This window comes from Protopterus annectens, chromosome 10.part0 (assembly GCF_019279795.1).
Source record: "Protopterus annectens isolate FY-2018-M chromosome 10.part0, PAN1.0, whole genome shotgun sequence".
Classification (NCBI taxonomy): domain Eukaryota; kingdom Metazoa; phylum Chordata; order Ceratodontiformes; family Protopteridae; genus Protopterus; species Protopterus annectens.
Window position 1 is genome coordinate 519,081,924 of NC_056744.1, and position 21,103 is coordinate 519,103,026.

The 21,103-nt window shown below is 36.5% G+C and overlaps 1 protein-coding gene across 4 annotated transcripts in view; it reads right to left on the reverse strand.

Annotated features, from left to right (window-relative positions):
- Positions 1-21,103, reverse strand: part of LOC122813204 (voltage-dependent R-type calcium channel subunit alpha-1E-like) — a 4,399,719-nt gene that overhangs the window by 2,022,652 nt on the left and 2,355,964 nt on the right. For all 4 annotated transcript variants that reach the window (XM_044085387.1, XM_044085385.1, XM_044085384.1 and 1 more), the window contains one exon: positions 20,951-21,004. In XM_044085387.1, the coding sequence (XP_043941322.1) occupies positions 20,951-21,004 (54 nt within the window). The remainder of the gene's footprint in view (positions 1-20,950; positions 21,005-21,103) is intronic.

A 21,103-nucleotide genomic window follows, 5' to 3' on the forward strand; every position in this document is an offset into this window, starting at 1 on the left:
TATAAGAAACATCAATTTGTTTAAAGCATCACTGGAACTAATAAAACTAATATTAGATGATAATAGACTCATAGATTGAGCCTAAAGAATTCCTTCCTCAAGTAGGTAGTAATCCATAACAGCATTTTCAAAGTGAAAGGCCAGACTTAAAGACTGGAGGAGGGACGATGGTATTCATAGTATCTGAGTGACATGTGTGCACTGTCTGCATGCATCAGTGAAACATTACAATTTGAAAGGACACAGCAACTCGCATGTGGTGCATTTAATTCCAGATGAGGCAATTTCATTCTGCTTTTTCTCTTGTTTTATAAAGTTATGATGTCAGACTCCAAGTCCATGTAACTCTAAGGTATAATGACCATGTTTGCCTTTAGAACTTCTTTAAAAGTGATCAAAAGTTATCAAAAGCCATATTTTTATACTACCATTTTGCTACTCTTTGAGAATTTACTGACCACTATATGCCTGAGTTCATAAATGATTCAGACTCTTGCTCAAACACCTCTGAGTACCAAAGCTGACATATATTAAGGTCATAGGGATATAAAGGTGTGAAGACAATGAAACACTGTCATCTGTATTAGCATGTCTAGCAGGATACTTGTGTATATTCTCAGATTAATTTGCATGCTAGCATGTCTAATTGTGAAATGTAAATATGTTTTTTAAAATGTTGAGTTTCTCCCTCTTTATACAGAATGTTTAAATAATCTGTCAGTGTTTTGATACATTTCTAATTGCAGATGTTTGTGAGAGAGTTCTAAAATACAAACTGTCTGAAGTGAATCAGGTGAACAGTAGGTGATGTCATTAAAATGTTCCTGGTTGTCTAGGTGATTATTTGAACAGCTGATTGACAGGAAAATATTTTTTTCAAATAGCTTACTGTTTTTTTTTTTAAATAAGACAGTTGAGACTGTTAAGCTGGGCAGTTTGTAAAGAGAGCAGTTAGTGAAGAATTTCAATCAGAAGATGCCCGGAAAAAGAACTCACCAAAAACTGTAAACCTGACTTTGCCCTGCTGTTATGTTTTAGATTAAATCAGGGACAGTATTCTCTAGTTAGATTAAGAAAGTTTAGTTATTTAGGTAGAGTTTTTCTAAGATGATGGACTTATATCCTATAGTTTAATTTTATATTTCTAGTGACTGAATTCTGGTGTTTATTGTAAGTTATTGAGTTACATTCTTGTAATCATTTTACTTATTATTAAATGTTTTTCATTACTTTACACTGTGGCTGGAAAATCCATGTATTCTTTACATTTTAGATAGTTCTTATGCCTTTTTGATACTCCCCAGGTCACATTGAATGCCTGGCTGCTTCTGGTCATAGCTATCATTTATTTTGATATTTAATTTTTAATAATTGATCACCCTTTGAAGGGTGTGTAGACCAGTCTACTCTGGTGGCAGTGTTACTATTTGTATTAGAGAGGGGACGCAGCTAGAAATCTGTGTCAGGCTTCCCATAAGTGTTTGAGTGTGTGAAATTTAAATTTGTTTTGAGTGTGAGTGAGTCAGAGGTCTTAAACTAGAACACAGTGCTCTGAAGTATATGATAAAGGATTACATTTGGAGTGGAGAGAGGAATCTAGTCCAGTCCCAGTTAGAGTACGGTCCTGTAGTGCTCTTAAGGGAAATTGTGGAATTTTATTCTTGTGTGCTCTGTGCTTTGTTGTTTTCCATGACAATCCCACACTGGATTCAGTGACGAGGATTGAGGCTCCTTAATTACTGACCCCGGGTTTAAATGGGGATGTCACATTTATTGTTGGCAGCCCAGTGGGATATCGGCCAGATGTCACAAAAGGTATGGTTTAAAATTCAAATGTCAACCTGTCATGCTCTAAACTATAAAAAAAAAAATGTTCACCAACTGAAAATAAAATGGTCGACAGTGCTGACTTTGCAATGTCAACATCATTAACAAAGTACATAAGTTATGGATATGTGGTCATTCAAGGCATCCATACGGGCATTTTTAAAGTGATAATGCTGTATAAAATGACAAAGTGACAACAAAATTATTAAGGAAAATTAGTTTTTGATTGCATTTTACATGTATTTCATCACTATTTTGATAGCGTATGAAAGAGGAGGAGCACATCAGTAGAATGAGGAGTTTCAGATGACTTCAAGCAAGGAAGGTCAGTTGTATGGAGTAGTGACTTCATAATTAGTATAGAAAAAATATGACTACCTCAATAACAGCAACTGCATCTGCATTGATAATAAGAACTATTGTTGCAGCATTGCATAGAGAATTTATGACTCATGTCACCATAGACTGGGCATCATTAGCATAGGTACAGGATGGGCATGTCTAATCTAGGTGTGGAGGTTGGGTGAAGGAGTTGCATCAAAGTCAGAGGTGTGTCGGTCAGATGTGAGAAATGGACAGATAAATGGTCAGTGTGGATCTAGAGACTAACAAAAAGACCAATGGTTTTATGGTAATTGTTTCAATTGCTGTTATGCAACAGCTTGCACAATTTTCCCCTGGTTTGTTACAGCATGTTACAGGCTGTACACTCCACTGAAGTGCCAGTTCCCCCATGGAGGGGCAGTTACCCATAGCCAGTCAGTGGTTACAGTTACGCAACTGGCTTCCAATGGCTGTAAAAGGCCTGCCCCTCCATCTACCTGGCCTGGCCAAACCCCTACCTTCATGTCAAGGAAAAGAAAAGATGACTAAGAAAAGGACTAAATAGTTTGGATTGCAGATTGGCAACTGGACAATGTAGGATCCTACTCCTCCTAGTCCTCTAGTTTGATGATCTACCATTTTCTCTACAATCTCATGTGTGTTGGCACTGTCCATAACTCAAATATCTTTCAAATGAAAATACTCTACACACCTACAAATCTTACTAATAAAATGAAAGAGCCCAACAGCACCTTCAAAGAGAAATGCTCCAAGTGCGACAATGAAAGTGCCCAAATGGCCCCTTGCTGGGGTGTATTTCACTTGATCTAAAAGACAAATTTAAAAACAATAGTTACCACATAGCTGCCCTTTTAACTCCATCAGAAAAAGAAAAAATAGAAGAAAACAAAAAAAGTAAAAAAGCTACTTTACAGAAACCCCACTTTGCAGTGCCCCTATGACAGCCCTGTTCCAAACACCCTTAACACCTTCACATAAGCCCACATGACACCATACATAAATTATAATAAGGAACACCATAAAATATTCATCCCATCTATAGATAAATGATAAACCCAACTCTTACCATTATTAATAAGATAAAAAAAAACTCAAATAAAATAAAAAAAAAATAAATAATTATTAAAATTAAAAAAAATCAATTATTCAATCAATATGATTATATCACTATTGATCACAATATTTTATTACTTTATTAAGTTTCATAGGTTACTAGTTTTTATTTTCCAGACCAATTTATAATTTTTATGGAAGTATATGGCCTTTCTACTTAATGGGCTCTTTGGTACTTTATGGGTAGTTTGGTGAGTTTAAAGAGATGGGAAGGAGTAAGGTAGGGGGAGGCTAAGGGAGGTTGTGGAGGATGTTTATTGGAGAACAGCCATAGTTGGAGAGATGATTAACCATAGATATTGGTCACGCCATAAGCTGAACACCATTAGTTCACCCATTAGTCAAGGTTTCATTTGTGATGGGTCATGATTGAACATGATCCAACATGGGTCATATCTCATGGGGATCCTCTGAGATCCTCTCTGTCACATATCAATCCCCTCACTTTTATATATAGTTAAAGTCATGTTTTTTGTTTTAGGGAATTAGTGTCTCTATCTTTGGTTTGTCTTGGAAGATCTATCATGATTTGAAGATGGGATGATCTATAATTGTCAGATGCTGATCTGAGGATACTTAACACAGATAGAGATCACAGAGAGCAGGCATTTAGGTGATCCATGTGACACAGTATTCATGGGTAAGAATCTCCTGGTAAGGGTGAATATGGTGTGAGGTGCCTGTTAAGGGTGTTTTACCTGGTGCATGCTTGAGTGCGTTGAGGGGGAAGGGGCAGATGAGTGATGGGGGTATGTGGTACTGATGATTACTGGACCTATTCCATTTTCTGCATATTATTTTCATATAAAGAAAAGATTTATTTATATTTTTGTTTTATTTTTGTTTATTTATAGAGAATTTTCTACATATATTTGCCCATTATTATGACTATTGCCTTGACTCTAACTAATATTTTATCTATGGATTTTATAGAAATATGGTAGCATGGCCATTTATAATAAAAAATTTTTTTTCATTTTAAACTTTTTTTTTACAGTCAGTTTAGGCATCTGTGTTAGACCTTCTGTAACGATGTCTGTTGATGATTGTGTTGTTGGTGATAGTCTGTGATTTACCACCAATCTCCCACATTACAAAAATTATACTCATTTTAACTGACACAAGAAGAGTAGATACTTCAGGAGCCAGTGGGATCCAGTGATAGCAGCTGGACTGAGGACACCTGCCCTGACTCCTGACTTATGTGTATGAGCCATGGATCCTGATCTGTGTGAGCCAGTGAGTATTTTTTTATATTAGTTTTGTTGTGTGTTTGTCTGATGTTGCAGGCTGTCCATTTTCAGTAGAAGCCAGGGGGGAAAAGCTTAGAAATTGGAAAGAAAAAGAAGACAGGAGAAAGGGGAGAATGTATTACAGTGTGGTGAGAATGTAAGTAAGTATCTCTTAATACATTATAAAATTATTCATACACAAAAACCACTACATTGGTTTTAGTTATAAAAGTGGAAAATAGCACATTATGCAGTAGACCAAGATAATTTTCAATATACAAGTGACAGAGATAGTGATTCAAGATGAGAAAGAATAAGATCTATTTGAGATAAGAAACAGAAAATTATAAGTAGAACAGCTAGGAACAGCTAAGTGTGTGTGTATTTAGAGAGCAAGTACAAGGTAAGGAGTTTGTTTTACTTAACTCAATATAATGTTGATTGCATATATAAATACAGGTTTTGATTTTAGGGGTGGTAAAATGTAATATATTGGACATAGTACAGTGAATAAAATAGACTATTATTAGGTACAAGTGATAGTGTTAGCCTTATATGAATTACATCCTAGGTAGATCTTTTTATGAAGAACACATGTGCTGCAAAAATGTCTGTAAATATGTATAAGGAGTTTAGCCCAGGTTGCAGGTGCATATCCATTTGCTAGCTAAATGGAATTTGAGGTTTTTGAAGTTGGCGTTTTTGTTGAAGTTCTTATGTTAAGGGGTATGGCATTTCAGATTTTTGCAATGTAGTTGGAGTATAGGGAATCACCTGAGCTTTTTTTACTTCTGCTGACCAGCATGATTTATAACTGGATCGTAGTAACTGTACACATGACTATTGATTTAACAGGCCTTGCAGAGATGTTTTTTTTCAGGTTGGTAAACTATTTGATGGGCCATGGTAAGTTGGTTAAAGGTGAGCAGGTTGGGCAGTTCTAGCCAAGATTGTTGTTTTAGGGCTTGGCAGTGAAGAGATCTAATGGCTGAATCAGTTGCAAACTTTGCAATTTTGTTGTAGCAGGTGTTTATTATGGAAAGTTATTTTTTGCATTTGTATAGAGTTCCTAGTTTTTTTCTAAATGTTTTTTAATGTTTGGGCAATTTGATTGTGGACCTTCATGTCTTGATCTATTATTACACCTAGAAGTTTGGTTTGGGGGACTGGAGTAATAGGGGTTTTGTTCCTAAAATTAATTTTGAAAGAAGGGATCTGATCTATGGCTTTTGTGGGATAAAATTGCATCAGCTTAGTTTTGTTTTGGTTTTGAATGAGCTATGCATCTGTTAGCCTTATTTCAACTGCAGTAAAGGATTCTTGTGTTATTTTTTTGAAGCTGTTAGAAGGTTGGGACAGAACAGATTAGGGTTGAATCACCTGCATATCGGACCAATATAGCATGTAGGGTAGCAGTATGAAGGTTGTTGGTGAATAAGTTGAAGAGAAGGGGGCCAAGGATAGACCCCTGAGGAACACCTAAAATAACAGATAGAAGAGGAGATGGGTTGCTTTGCCATTTTACAGCTTGTCTGGATCTGATAAGTAGTCCTGAAACCATGCAAGAGTGAAGTAGCTAAGATTGAGTTTAGATAGTACACTTAAGAGTTTATTGTGAAGATAGTGTTGAAAGCTATAGAGAGGTCTAGACAGACAGAAGATACAAGGTTGAGTGATGTAGGAATTTATGCCTAGATCATAAAGTTTGTTAAGAATGCCTGTGTGGGATATTCAACCAAATGCCTTGGCCAGGTTAAGGTATGTGGTATGCACCACTTTACACTCATCCATTGCCTTGTGATCTTCTCGAAGAAATCAAACAGGAAAAGTAGGCATGACCTTTGGTTAACAAAGCCAAACTGGGATGAGTCCAGTGTCTGTAGGTTGCTGATGTCCTTGCTGATCATTTAATAATTTGTTCCTTGGCTTTGCATATTGCACTTGACAGCCTGATGGGTCTGTAGTTGCCAAGGTCAGTTGATAGTCCACTGTTATGAAAAGTGATGACCATTAGGATCATAAACTCACTTTGTATGTAACCTGTTTTGAGGCTGGAATTGAAGAGTGCCTCAAGTGGTTCTGACAGATCATGTTTTAGACTACTCAGTAACCAACCAGGGATACTGTCAGGGCCCAATGAAGCAGTGATTTTGGCCATAGTGAGCACCACCAGAACCTGATTCCTGTTAACAGCAGAGGGGGACAGCTGGGGGAGTATGCTTGAAGTGATTCGACAGGGTTAGTGCAGGGTGAAGTTAGAGCTGAATTTATCTGTTAGTAGATTTACTATGTCTCCCTGATCAGCGAAGGTGGTGCCAATTACGACCTGTTCAGCACACTGCTGTGTTAAACCACTTCTGCGACACTCTCTTGCTGAGAGTAAAATCACTTTCCTAATGAGCATACTACTTGTGACAGCCATGCCCTGGCCCAGCAATCAAGGAGCCTCAATCCACACCACTAACACCAGGGAGGTCATCTCCTAGAAGAGGAAAGGATAACTAATACACACAGTAAAGTACAATTCCCTTAAGTGCACACAGAGATCAGTCAGTCTGGGGCTGGTTGCTCCTTTGCTCACCAGGTCCCCAGTAAGACTCCCCACTGGCACAGCTATAGGGTCCAGGTCTCAGCCTAACTGGGCAAGCTAAAACCTCCAGTACCCTCTCTGTCCAACAAATGCTTTGTATCTCTGCCCAGGTAGCTGATACATACATACACACACACACACTTTGAGAAGAGGTTATACAACCACACAGACTTTCCTGGGAAAAGGCTGGCACAGGTTCTCCAGTGTGCCCCTATTACCCAGACCATACGGCAGTAATTCCTGCCACAGCCCAGTTAATTATCAGCTAGTAAAAGCCCCTTAAAAGGGTGCCCAATTATTACTGTGCAATGTTATAATCCAATGATAGTATGACTAATCAGTCTCAAGGCTTATTGGAAGGGCTTATTACAATAAACTCTAAAATATATAATGCACTCTAAGCATACTTTATCTCTACATAAACCAGCCACAGGTAGAAGGTTTATAAAATATTTAATAATAAATAATTAAAATACAAGACAAACCTACTATACCACAGAGATATCTAAGAGTTCAGAGAAAACATAGAAACTTAAAATAATACAGTAGTACAGGTCTGATTTCAAAGACAAATACCTAATTAACCTTTACTAGCTTTAACTATTCCTACAAGAAATCACAGTGCTAAAACTTACATGTGAGCATAAGGCAAAGTGCTGAGTTAGATGTCCAAAGTCAAAATGCTCCCAGTCTCTCACTGAGCAATAGTTTTTAAACACTAACCAACAGCTCTGCTGAGGTCCTCCCAAATTACATAATTTTGACACTTAGGTTTTCCCAGTATTCATATTGCATCATCTTGGCACCTGATCTGAGTTCTCAGGCCACAAACTGCATTATTTAGCAATCTAACACCTGCTCAGAAACTTACAACAATACAAGGCATTTCACATATACACTCTAGCAGAAACCAGAGCAATAAAGCACCTTCCAAATGTAAATTCTAGTCATTAACTTTAGCCTTAAAACAATGGGCATGAAACCTTTATCCAGACTCACTGGAGCCAAATTCTAACATGAAAGGGTCACAACATGCTTCACTGGGCCAGTAGAGTGCAATGTTGTCACATATTTTGCAGTTCCACATACCACAGTATACTTTTACACTGAAGAAAACATGCCTGTATTTTTACATTTATTTACAAATGTCAGAATTATATATCAAATTCTATTTGACTAGGCTGGCAGCCTTCACCCATCTCTCCCCAGTCGTCACACTACTATTTAAACCTATCAGGTTACATTACTCCACCCCACACACATACACATTCAGAAACCCACTCATTATTAGAGAACAGCATTATTTGTTAACAGGTAATAAAGATGGCTCAACTGCAATTGGAATTACTTACCTGACAAGACCAGGAATCAACAAACTCAAACATGCTTCAAAACCAAACAAAAATCACCAACACATGAAACTCTCACAATGATAATGGATACGCAGGAAAAAAATTATATTATATGAGAAAAAGTTTTTATGTTGATTATTTGAACATGGAAACAATAATGATAAATTGCGATGTTGTGCAAATAAATAAATAGCTCAACATTACATTTATGGCTAACTAGGTAAAGGTGTAAACAGCCTTGTTGTTATTTTGAGTGAGTTACTTCTATAACATACTTACAAAATCATAGTTATGTTAGAGATACCAGGCTTATATTTGCATTCTCTACTATATAAACATTTCAGTTGTCATCTGATTTTGTGTATATTGTCATACACCGTTGCTTCATCTCCCAGTGGAGAATGTCTTCTGCTCATTTGTTTATTGCCCGGATTTCTGTTTTTGATGGTATTTTTATACAACCTTTACTTATCTGTACTTATTGTACTATAATAACTTAAGAGTATTCAGCAGTAGTCTGCAATGTGATTCCTCTTACTTTGATCTGTTTTATTGCACATGTGGGCATGGGTCACATGGGACATGACTGAAAAAGGTCAGTAGAGCAGCTCACCTAAATGGCTAGCAAACTAAAATAAATTAGTATGAGTTCCAAACTGCTATAACTACTGTCATTATTTAAAATAAAATACCCAGTGATCTAAAAGGCTAGTCATTCTGTCTCATCTTTTGATTTCAACATGAAATATTCTCATGTATGTACCTTTTCAAAGTTTTTAAGAAAAAGGCACATCATTGCATATTTAAATAGCAGGAACATTAGGTCTGTACACTGTGAATCTTGTGACACTCATTATGCTGGCGATTATATTTCTCTTATCACACCTTCTGTTAGGCCTGTTTCATCTGACTGAAGAGGTGGGCTAGCTACACTAATAAAATAGTAAAAGACAGGCTATGCTAGAAGCAATCTTGACACCATCTAGCAAAATGAGTCTGGACTAAGTATATTCACAGCTCTGCTTTCTTCATGCAGGTTTGCCACTTAAAATTGAACAACATTTAACAGGTACCTGTTTCTTTGCTAAACGAGTGAAGGGAAGTATTATGGAAGAGAGGTGGTGAGATGTGCATGTCTGGAATAGATATTCCTACTCCATTCCAAAAGTTCAATGACAGCTGATGCATTCTCATCTAGTTAGCATTATATAATATCTACTTAAGCACTCTCAAAGTATGAAACAAAGAATATCACTGCAGGAACTCTCACAACAGAGGATTAAACAAAAAGAAACAAAGCTTATTGTATTTCTGGAATCTTGGAACATTAACTGATTATAATAAAAACAGAAAAAGACATTTGGTGGAATTATTCACAGATACTACATTCCTAGTTAAATTGTTTGTTATGGACTATTAGTGGAAGATCCAGGAATCTGCAGAACAGGGGGGTGGAGTTGCAGTCTGGTAAGTCAACTACCAAGGTGGGAGGGTGGGAAAGTGGAGCACTGGGTTTGGGGGATGTTAAAAGATCGTGGAAAGATGCTTTGATATCATGTCTGAAAAAACAGCAATGTATATTTAGTTACACAATTGTGCTGTCACTGTGGTAGTGGGAATAGATAATTCCCATCCAACACACAGCACATTTACAGATATTACCAATTGTTTCAACTCACCCTTGGAAGAGATGATTGGTTGCCCATGCCAAGCCACAGTACCCCTCCATGGCATAGCTGACATATGCATTTTTATAACCTAACAGATTCCCAATGAAGGTGACATACCCAAGAAAATACCACAGAAAATGTATTTTTGTTTAAGTTAATAATGATCTATGTAGAAACAGTGAAGTTCAGTCAATTAAAAGCAACACCACAATTAAAGAAGTGAATGTTATGAAAAAGTCCCAAAATGCAAATACTCAGTTTAGTTATCTGCAAAGGAGAAAAGCTATTGTAACCACTGTAACTTCTTATCATGCAGGAACAGAGTCATTTGAAGAAAAAAATATACACTGGAGAACTCTGCTCACTGCTACGTCTTATACAAGCACAAGTCTTTTGCCCTGTAAGCACTGCCTGATGTGCAAGCTACAACATCAATCGCAGTTTTATGTGTCACCTTTATTGTATATAGTATAACAGTTCATCAAATTTAAAGACAACTGCAACAGTCAACCTCTGCAGCTTAGTTTTCTAGGGAAAATATAGAATGATAATGTAATTCTTTATGGCAGTACTTTGGAAAATAGCATTGAATCTTTCATCATTTCTACAATGAATACAGCCCTTACAACACCCAGTGCTGGAGTGTATAAAATTACATTTATTGTTCACAGGAGCACAGCAGTAGCAGATGTAGGAAGAACAGATGCAAAGTTGTAGAACTGGCAGAGTAACAACTCCAGTAGTTCAATAGCCCACAGTTCTCCACATTCATCCTCCAAAACATGGAACATTATTTCTCATGATGTGAAATGATTTACAAAACACAGAAAGCCTGCTAACAATTTTAACTAACTAGCTCAGAGCACTGTTAAATTTCTGTTTAAGAATTAATATGATTCACTATTATCTACCATGAATATTTCTTAAAAAAAGTATTTGACAAACCCTGTCAATATGAAAACAGCATGGAGCTTAGAACTTTTTAAGACTCAAAAATGAGAAACTTTAGTCTAAAATGGTACTGTTGAAAGGAATGCTGCAGCCTAAAAGAAGCACTTACTTTGAATGATAGAATGTTACGCAAATCAGGGTTGCTGGAGACCCAAAATACAGCAGTGCAGTTAATTTATTTTAAAATACATGGCAGCAGTATCAACATATACAAACACAAAAGAGATACAAAATATTGCATTGTATATAAACATAAAACAGTAATGCTTTGCCAGCATATAATTACCTGAGGGGGGAGGGGGGGCAGGCATTGACCAATAAAATGCCATCAGTGCTTTGCTTTGCCATATAAATATACTATATTTTTATTGTGTACATATTTACAAGCAAACAGCATCAAGAACAGGTTGCACAATTCAATGGATGCTGGGTAAACATTAATTGAATTACTATATGCACAGCACCTACAGAAAATGATTACATGTAATGGTATTTGGAACCAAAGTCACTGTCATCCCCTAACGTATAGATAGAAGTCCTGGAGTTCAAGATGTTAAATTTGTTGTCTATTTGCCAATTTTTATAAAAGTATTATAAAATTTGGCTAAACAGCACATTACAGTGAATATTGAGTACTACAAGATGTAGTAACAGTATAAAAAGAAAGAAATGACATAATACAAACAAGGTTAAATGAAACAAAAAAACAGCAAATTGTTTTTTTCAAGGGGAAAGATAATCTTGGAAAGGTCACAAAAAGACATACATACATACAGTCATCCTGAAGTGATGAGGACTAAGGACGACATCTATACTGGATGGGATTACTAAAGATAAGTAAGTGTGAGACGTTGAAAAAAAACACTGAAAAAATAGCTAATGCATTTACACATACACGTAAAATAACAGCGTTATATTTAGGGGATACTGTCTTGAATCGTACGCACTGCCCCTTAAGAGTAAAGTTAATTCAACACATGCCAAAAGGAGACAATTACAAGCAATTTACAGGTCCAACTGTGCATATTTGTGACACTTATTTTAACACTTCTAGGCACACTGCTTTAAAAAAAACACATGATTTTTTTTTATTTTTAATTTTATTTAAAAGTAGCAGTTTTGCTACTCCCTCCAGGTTGACTTGTACTTGTATGCTTGCTGACATCCCAAAGTTTGGCCTGGAGTTCAAGGCTGGATCTGGACAGCAAGGGGAATGACTACCAACAAACATGTTACCTGAACCACTACAGTAACAAGGTAGCAACATAATCAGTAGTAAAGAAAACAAGACTTTTGCCTTTGTTACAATGTAGCTTGTTATTTATCCTTCTACACACTGCAATACTGTCTATCTCAAATTCTACTCCAAGTAAGTTTATTTAATAACATTTAGTAACTAGTGCCTGGAAAATAATTCCCAACAGCATCACTTCCACCTTGTTACTTTCTTTTGAAACGAGCCACTGACTGCTGCCTTTATAACATAAAGCTATTTTGTACTGCAAGAGGTAACATTCATTTGGAACTATTATTAATTATAAATATTATTAATTTATAATTATTTATTTTGTGTTGTTTCATTAAATTTCTTTGATAGTGTTTCGTAGGAGAAGCCCTTTTATTTTTGAGGGTTTTTTTTTTTGAAAAATAAAAGGTTTATTTTTCAGTAATACAAGACACAGTGCTGGACTGTAAAATCTCAAAAATAGAAGGGTATCTCCTACATGACATGGCAGATGGAAATTAATACAAAACAAATAAATAATTATAGCATCCACTCTTTTATCCAGTTTTCTGGAAAGCATGCACAGCATTTCATATGAAAATCTAGTTGGCCTAAGCTTGTGATCTGTTATGTTGGTAATTCCTCTGAAATATATGTCAGCACAATTGCACAGTCAAACTTTGGCTTTGAAAGTGTCATTGTCAGACTTCTAAGCATGGTCTTCCTGAACTATTCCTTCTGTTATCTGACATAAGATTCATCAGCAAGTTCACATGCATAACTCTTTACATATAAACCAGACAAGACTTGAGAAATCCTAGACTTTTCAAACCCCATTGTTACAAACTTCAGCTGCAAACCTCATTTTACAGACTATGAGAGGAAGTTCTGATATTTATTTTACAAAGCCATTATAGCACAGCTGATAGCAAAAACCTGTAGTTATTTTGAGTGGAAATAACTTAGCAGCTTATACCACATATAACAAAAATACTGTAGTATTCCCAATCTAAAGCAGCATTATATATGAATATGTATCTTATTTACAAAACTTATAAAATTAAAAATGTAATAATAATAATAATAATAATAATAATAATAATAATACTAATAATAATAAAAAACTGTTTTTAAATGTGCTGTACCAAATGAGGTACACTCACTGTAATACTTTGGATAGATTTTCTGCAAGGCCTGCTTAGGGTAAAGAGAACTTACTTCACGGTCTTTGCACACACCTGCAATTCTCACTGGCTTGAATTGCTGAATCTTTGTTGACACACTTTGTTTCAGCTATAAAGCACTAAGTCAGCACGATATCATACCAAAATGCAGATAAAAAAAAGTTTAGTTGTTTTCCATTTCCACATACTCTCTGATCTCTGTAAAATATGTTACTTCTCTCAGTTATAATTGAATATTTAGTTGAAGGAGCTATTCAGGATCATACTATGCTAAGATTAGATCACCTGACTGGTTCCCTCCAGTTGCATCTTTGATGTGATTAAGACACAACTCATAAGAAAGAAAAAGCGCAAGGATATGTTAACATAGAACAGGGTTGTTTTGGTGGTACAATTTCAGATTTCAATAGAAAAAAAGCCATGTTGTACAGTAGCTTTAAAAAGGGGTGGGCCTGCACCCATGCACCGAGGCCTAAATCCACCACTGAATATGACAGTTTTCTAAGTCTAGAGGAATTTCTGACTATTGTGCAGTTCAAAATATGTGTAAGAAGAAAAAGTTATATAATTACCAGGATGTCGTGTCAGCTTGGAGGATTCAGTCTTCATTATCTATTAGGACTCAGCCACACTCAGCACTCTCTTTTCAGCAGATAAAATTTTCCAAGCTACATGAACACCACTCCTTTCTATGATACCTGCAACTCACTCTTCCATTTAACCAGTTTTGGCCAAGCTAAAAACAGAAAGGTGAGAAAAATATAAAAAAGATAAACCAGTCACTGTTCAGACCAGGGGATAGACAGAGTGAAAGAGAGAGTTGCTTATGTAAGATGGAATCCTGTAAGTGGATCTAGGGCTGTGGTAAGCCCATAATGTTTGTATCTGCTAAGATTTGGACTTCATTCACCCTTAGCACAGAATACCAGCTATATTTCCTGGGTGGCAAAAACATGGAACTCATCCTCACGTTGTAAGTCACAGACCACACAAATCACTGCAGAAGATAAAGTGCTCTAGAAATACTAATAATTTCAGTGGATTTAAGAACTATGACACTGGCAAGCTGGGCCTGTCCATAACAAGATATAAGGCATTGGCAAACAATGCTTTCCTAGCAAGAAAACAAAATTTTGACCACAATTTGAAAACCACTGCAAGACAGTACAGAAAATCAATGGCCAGCCATAAGGCAGACTTCTTCTAATAGAATATGCAGAAAGAAAAACAGAAAAAAGAAAGACCATGGAATCTTCTCAGCGGCATGAACCAAAAACACAGCAGCATATGACTGTGCCTAAAAACATAACCCATCATGAAAGTCACATCCCACCCGAAGCATTGGTAATAGCTGCAGGACCAATACATCTGGCTTTTAAGAATGTGCCAATCTGCAGTAGAAGTCTCTTTCCAAGGATACTTCTGGCCATAGTGAAAGAACGATTAATACAGCACAAGGTTACTACTAGCTAGAGAGATCTGTGACTGCTGAGTGGGTAGGAAAGACAGAAGGCGAACTGAAGGCTCTTAAGTATTTCACCCACAAATCGTTATGCACCAGGTTCTGAATACTGCTATAGCCAAATCATTTCATGAAGAAGGTGAAGAGAAGCTGCTAATGCTCAGTCCAAATGTCCCTGATGCAACTAATGACTGAGGCACAAAAATGGTCAGAGTAATGATGGAACATGCATGTGCAATCGTCTGTTCTATAACCTAATATAGTAACACAACCTCTGCTTGAGTGAGCTGAAAGGCAGACACTTTTTTGTAGATGTCTTTGACATGTACTGTGCAGCCATCAAGAGCTACCAGGCTTTGAAAGAAGTGCAGTCAGTGATGACACATGAGGACACCAACAGAGATGGATAGATGTCTGTGTAGGGCAGACAAGAAATAGGTTTGAAATGCACATCTCAGGATAAGATCAGGATGAATTACTAGACACCAAGACATACAGTAGTACTTTAGTGTCATGGAATGGCAGAGCCAAGGGCAGGAGAATGCTGACGCACAACAGAAAAGCATAGGCGGAAGAAAAGTATCCAAAGAAGATAATGGTCAATGAAGTGGCTGAAAACAAACCACAATAAGTGGCTTACCTGGGGAAGTCTACCTTGTTCCCCCAACATAGATGGAAAGAACAGCAACCCAAATGCAACCTTTGGTATTTAGATGCAAGGTCGCAGTAAGTAGGATGCCAACGTGAAAATGGGACCCCTCATAATGGCTCATTCATGGCATGCAGGTTGGAGTACAGGCCAAAAAAAACAGAATAAAGTTAAGTACATCAAGCTAGGATCTGGAAGGATGACCAGATAATAAGAGAAGGGGGTTCTGAGTGAATGTAATCCTGGCCTCCCTAGCTGCCCTGTGTTGGAGTAGGTTGATGAGGAGTCCAGTTCACAGATTCATCAGAAGCAGATGAGCTATGTCCCAAGGTCAACTAGCACTTCAACTTCAAGTCAGAATACTGCTCCAAGGCAAGAAATCTTAATAGACCAAAACAGATAACCCCAAGGAATAAAAGAGCTGAAACCATTAATATGACAAAACCCTGCAAGGCACAAGCATAGAAGGGAAAAAGATGGGGAGTACCTCCTGGAAAAGGGCAATGGCTTACTGGCTAAAAAATGCATTATCTTGGTAGACATCCCTCTCTAAAACCTCCACATCCAGCTTTAAAGAGGCACAGATAAATGATGGAATGATGATTTCTCATTTACCCTGAATAATCTTGAATTTCAGGCTACAGCCAAACAGGAGAATAGCTAGGGTTAATTGCAGGTTTTCAATCACAGGAGACTGCAGGGAGGTGAGGTGCTTATGGTACTGCTCTCATATCATCTGCATCCATTTACCAAGGTAAGCACAGAAGATTAAGGCTATGAAGCTTTAATTAGATGCTTCTTGTAGTCAAGTTTAAATCCCTCATCCTCCATTTGTCTGTTGGATGACACTGAGTAAGTCATTAACCAGAGAGTGCTCCAAGGTGGTCCCTGAAGAGGGATACTTATACCTGAAGGGCTTACCCATGTAATAAATAAAATAAAAAATAAAGTCAGTTTCCACTGAAAGAAGGAGTACATAAACTAATATCTCCAGACTTCATGCCACCAATGTGAAAGCAGTTGAATAAGAGAAAAGTCCTTTGCTGGGTACCACTTCCTTATCCAGAAAGTAGGACTGTGTCCTAGGCAGTGACAATTCTGAAGAAGAAGCTTCATGGTCTACCTCCACTGAGATGTAAAAAGAAGTGACCCTCCTTAAGACTTTTAGTCTAGAAGTGCAAAACTCACATGGTCAGCCCTTTAATGAAAGAGAAGCTGACACCATTAAGTTAAACACTGGCAAGGCCCAACCCTGTGCCAGAGGAATGACTCATGAGTCTTCTAGCCTATGCCAAAAGGACTCTTGACAGGCACAATAAAACTTTGGAGAAAGAGTCTATGCACCAGCAGAGGTTAATGAAGGTTCTAATGTTTGGCTTAAGACCAAGTTGGAAAAAGAAACCTGATCTGACATCTAAGCTGCAGAACCCAAAGAATTTTAGACATTGTTCAATCAATACAGCAACTAAACACTCCATAAAGATCAACCTGCATGCCTGTTAGAGCAACAGTGCTGGACAATGCTTCTAAAATCCTTATTCAATGACTAGAAGACCACAGTTAGAGGGGAAGGGAATGAAAACTCTCTCAATCTGGGAAAAGGTAATATGACAGGGACCTGACATTTGATGAAGTTCTCAAAAATGAAAGGATGAACGAGGATAACAACTCCGTCAAAGAGCCTTAATCATCTAGACCTGTAGAAGAAGACACGCTAAAATAAAAGGAATTTTGGCTAAAGGGCACAACAAAGAACAATTTACTAGCAAATATTTAAAGTTGAAACTGGAATGTGCAGCATCTGGGCATACTGAAGGTTGCCAAAGAGACAGATGGCTTAACTAGAAATAAAAAAATAAAAAATAAACAGAAAGAAAACAGACTTGAAAGAAGCTATGTCCATGTGAAGAAGAAAACCAGGCTATTTGAACAAACCCAGAAACAAAGGAGGGACATTATTCGTATGGTTGCTGCTCCAAAAGTTTTTAAGAAGAAAAAAGAATTAACTGTGGAACACAGCAGAAGAAGACAAAAATGATAAAAAAAGCTGCTAAGTTATACTCATAACTGTGAAAATAAAACAGAAGAAATATTTCCAGAAATGCAAAAAAAAAAAACATGCCAAGTAGACTAAAACAATTAAAATCTGACCAAGTATTTTCAACAGCAGATAGAAACTGAAAATGGATGAGAGACACAGGTGACATGGGAGGATAACGTACTTGTGTCGCTTGGCAATGTTATGTTCACAAAGCAGAGCAGGCAGGGAGTAACTATGTACTATACTCTAAAGTCTAAATATCATTAGCAGACCTTATATTACAGCTGAATAACTAGTGGGTAAAAAGGTCCTTGTGGTTGTTAGCCTGGTATATACTTATTAATCTATGAACCTAAAAACACCAATATTTGTGCGGGAATATTGTAAATGTCTGAATAATTTAATACTATAGATGATCATTCTAGAGCAGGATTTTCTATAGTTCATTTATTATAATACCTATATTGCAGTATCAGTGCCGCAACAAGTATCGCACTCACCTCTGGTGCTAGAAGATCAAAAAGGTTGTGGGTTCGATACTCACTCAAGACAACTGGATTGTTGACACTGCAGTGTAGTATTAGGGGGATGTTACGCTCCTGGGTGTGTCATCCCTTCAGATGAGACATTAAACTGAGGTTCCATGTGCTTGAGTTGGTGATACCTCATGTGGATGTAAAAGATCAGATGGCACTTATTGAAAAGAGAGTTCTCTGATGCACTGGACATGCTTCCCCTAGTAGTACAAATAAGAAGTCATTAGTCTAGTTGGACAAATCTGATCAAAAAAGAAAAATAAATAAATAAAAATATTGTTTAAATAGAGCCAATATTATTTTGTATTGCTTATATCTTTCTTAACATTTGAAATATAAAGAGTATTTAGGGGGGGTGTTGGCTACGTATTGAAGAAGCCCTGTAAGGAACGAAACCTGGTTCACCTACTTTGTGGTGATGGTTGCCTTAATAAGTTGTTGAATAACCATTTAAATAAGGTGCAGTCTTTTTTGTTTTAGCTTTATTTTTGACTTGTACCAGTTCATGGGTTTGTGCATGCACCATATACTGGAACGTGCATGCGTGGACACACACACACACACATACACACACGCACACGAATTTGCCAAACTAGAACTCAAAATCTAATTAAGAAGCTAAAACAAAACAATACTGTTATTTCTGCATAAGGAACACTACAAAAACAAATTACAGTAAAACATAATTGAGTAATCCATAACAACCCCTCACAGAGTAAATGATTACCATACTGAAAAATCATTTAGCTCAGATAATGTGCCAAATTTTGAAATGTCCTTAAACAAAAAAAAAAAAATGGAGAAAAAAACAGTGTATCAGTATGGATTTATGTATGTATGTATTTATAAATAAATAAACAAATAAATACCACCAAAAATAGCAGAAACATAAAACCTGAGCTCAAATTCATTACTAAATCTGCATAAAATGAAATAAAACTGAAACTGGGATTGTGTCGGATTATAGTTATAAATAATAAAGGCACAAAAATCAAATTCAAATGTATCATATGATCAGGAACAAAGGGCATCCAAAAAGGTTAAAATCATCTTCCTCTCTGTGTACATGACTTACTTCAGTGTAAGGCCTATCTTGAAAAGACTTACAGTAGGGACCAGATTCAAAAATCTCTGTTGTCAGCCTGCTCTCAGTGGAAATGGTCACTCACACTAAGAGCAAGTCTTTTGGAAATGGGCTTACACACTACAAAAACAAGGAAATTATGCATTATTTAGGTTTTTTTTTCCAAGCAACTTTGTTGAATTATCACTTGTGACATAGGCAAATTTACATTCATATAAATGTAATCAAACTATATTAAGATAGCGAATATTATACTTCACATATATTGTTATACTTCATACAACCTAAGCAACATTACATGCATTATTCACCTCCTGCCTTTTTTTATAAACAAGAAACATCTTTATTAAACTATCACTTTCTTGAGCATTAGAAGTCTCCCCTCAGCAGAAAGCATAGGTTTATATATGTGGCATCTTTGCAGCTGCATCAATCCAGTTGTATTAAGAAACGGCTTTATTTTTCTTTACTTTTTGTTTTTTTTTTTATGTTTGCAAGTAACAAGCTTCAAGTTGTTATTTTTGTAGATTTTTTTTTAATTCTATTATTCTTAATAACATGATCGCACTGATGTTACCACATGTTTCTTACATTGTATTACATGTAAACTTCATATAGCAATGCATTTCTTCACTGTGGCATTTTGCCTGGATTGTGATTGAAAAGTATCCCTGGACAAGCCCATCTATCAACTGAATAAAATAAACAAATAAAACATGTCCGTTGTCCCTTATATAAAAGGAGACAGTGTTACTCTTGACTATGAAAACATTGAGGCAATATAAAAGGAACAGAAATTTTCAGCAGGAGGTAATGGCTTTCCAGCTTCTGTGGTGACCCTAAGTTGTTTGACTTACTAAACACTATCAGCCAGATTCCAAAACATCTGCTTTCAGTGTAAGTGACTTGACTTCAGATGAAGTCTATCTATAAACAGGTTTACACCACGGAGCAGATTCCAAAACACCTGCTTCAGGGTAAGAGGTCACTTCCACTGTGAGTAAGACTTTTGGAATCAGGTCCTATGGATTTCAATATTTAATGTATAATTCAAAAAGCACCCAAAGTATGTTATTTTTGGTAGGTCAAAACAGTAAGGTGGGAGGATGGCATAATGGTTAAGGTGTTTACCTGGCAAACACAAGGTGCAGAGTTTGATTCTCATCTGGGATAATTGGCTAGGCTTAAAATGGCCCACAAGGGGCAATTAGCCTAGTACTAACCTATGAACCTATGAATAAGGGGGAGCAGTCATATAGCTCTTTTGATGTCATACATACTCTTCATGAATCAAAATACACAATGTCTATAACAAAAAGTATAACTGTACCTTAACTTCCTTTACATAAGAAACAATGTGCAAACTCCATGACAAAACATACCTTTCCTATAAAAGATTTTATAAAATCTTTTTAACAATTATATTATATTATATTATATTGGAACTTTTGTCCCTGCCAGAAACCTCTCCCCAAAAAACATCACATTTTTCTAGTGTATTTAAATACTTGACAGACAGATGCACTTGGCTTATTAGAATGATACGACATACTGCTATGCTAACTGATTTTATTGAAACGCTGTTTAAAAGCTTCTGATCAGTTCATGATGGTCTATTCTTTACTGAGAGTGTCACTCATCACTGACAATGAAATAACTACTTTGAAATTATGTCTTTGCTCAACTTACCATCTAGAGCTGAAGGGCCTGCGTTTTTATTTTCTTCTGCCAGCATCACTTCTTCTGTAGGCAGAAAAAATACATACTTTATAGAACTGCCAGTTCGAAATGCACTCAGCCTACACATTCAGAAACAATTGATTAAAATACTTATTAATTTCT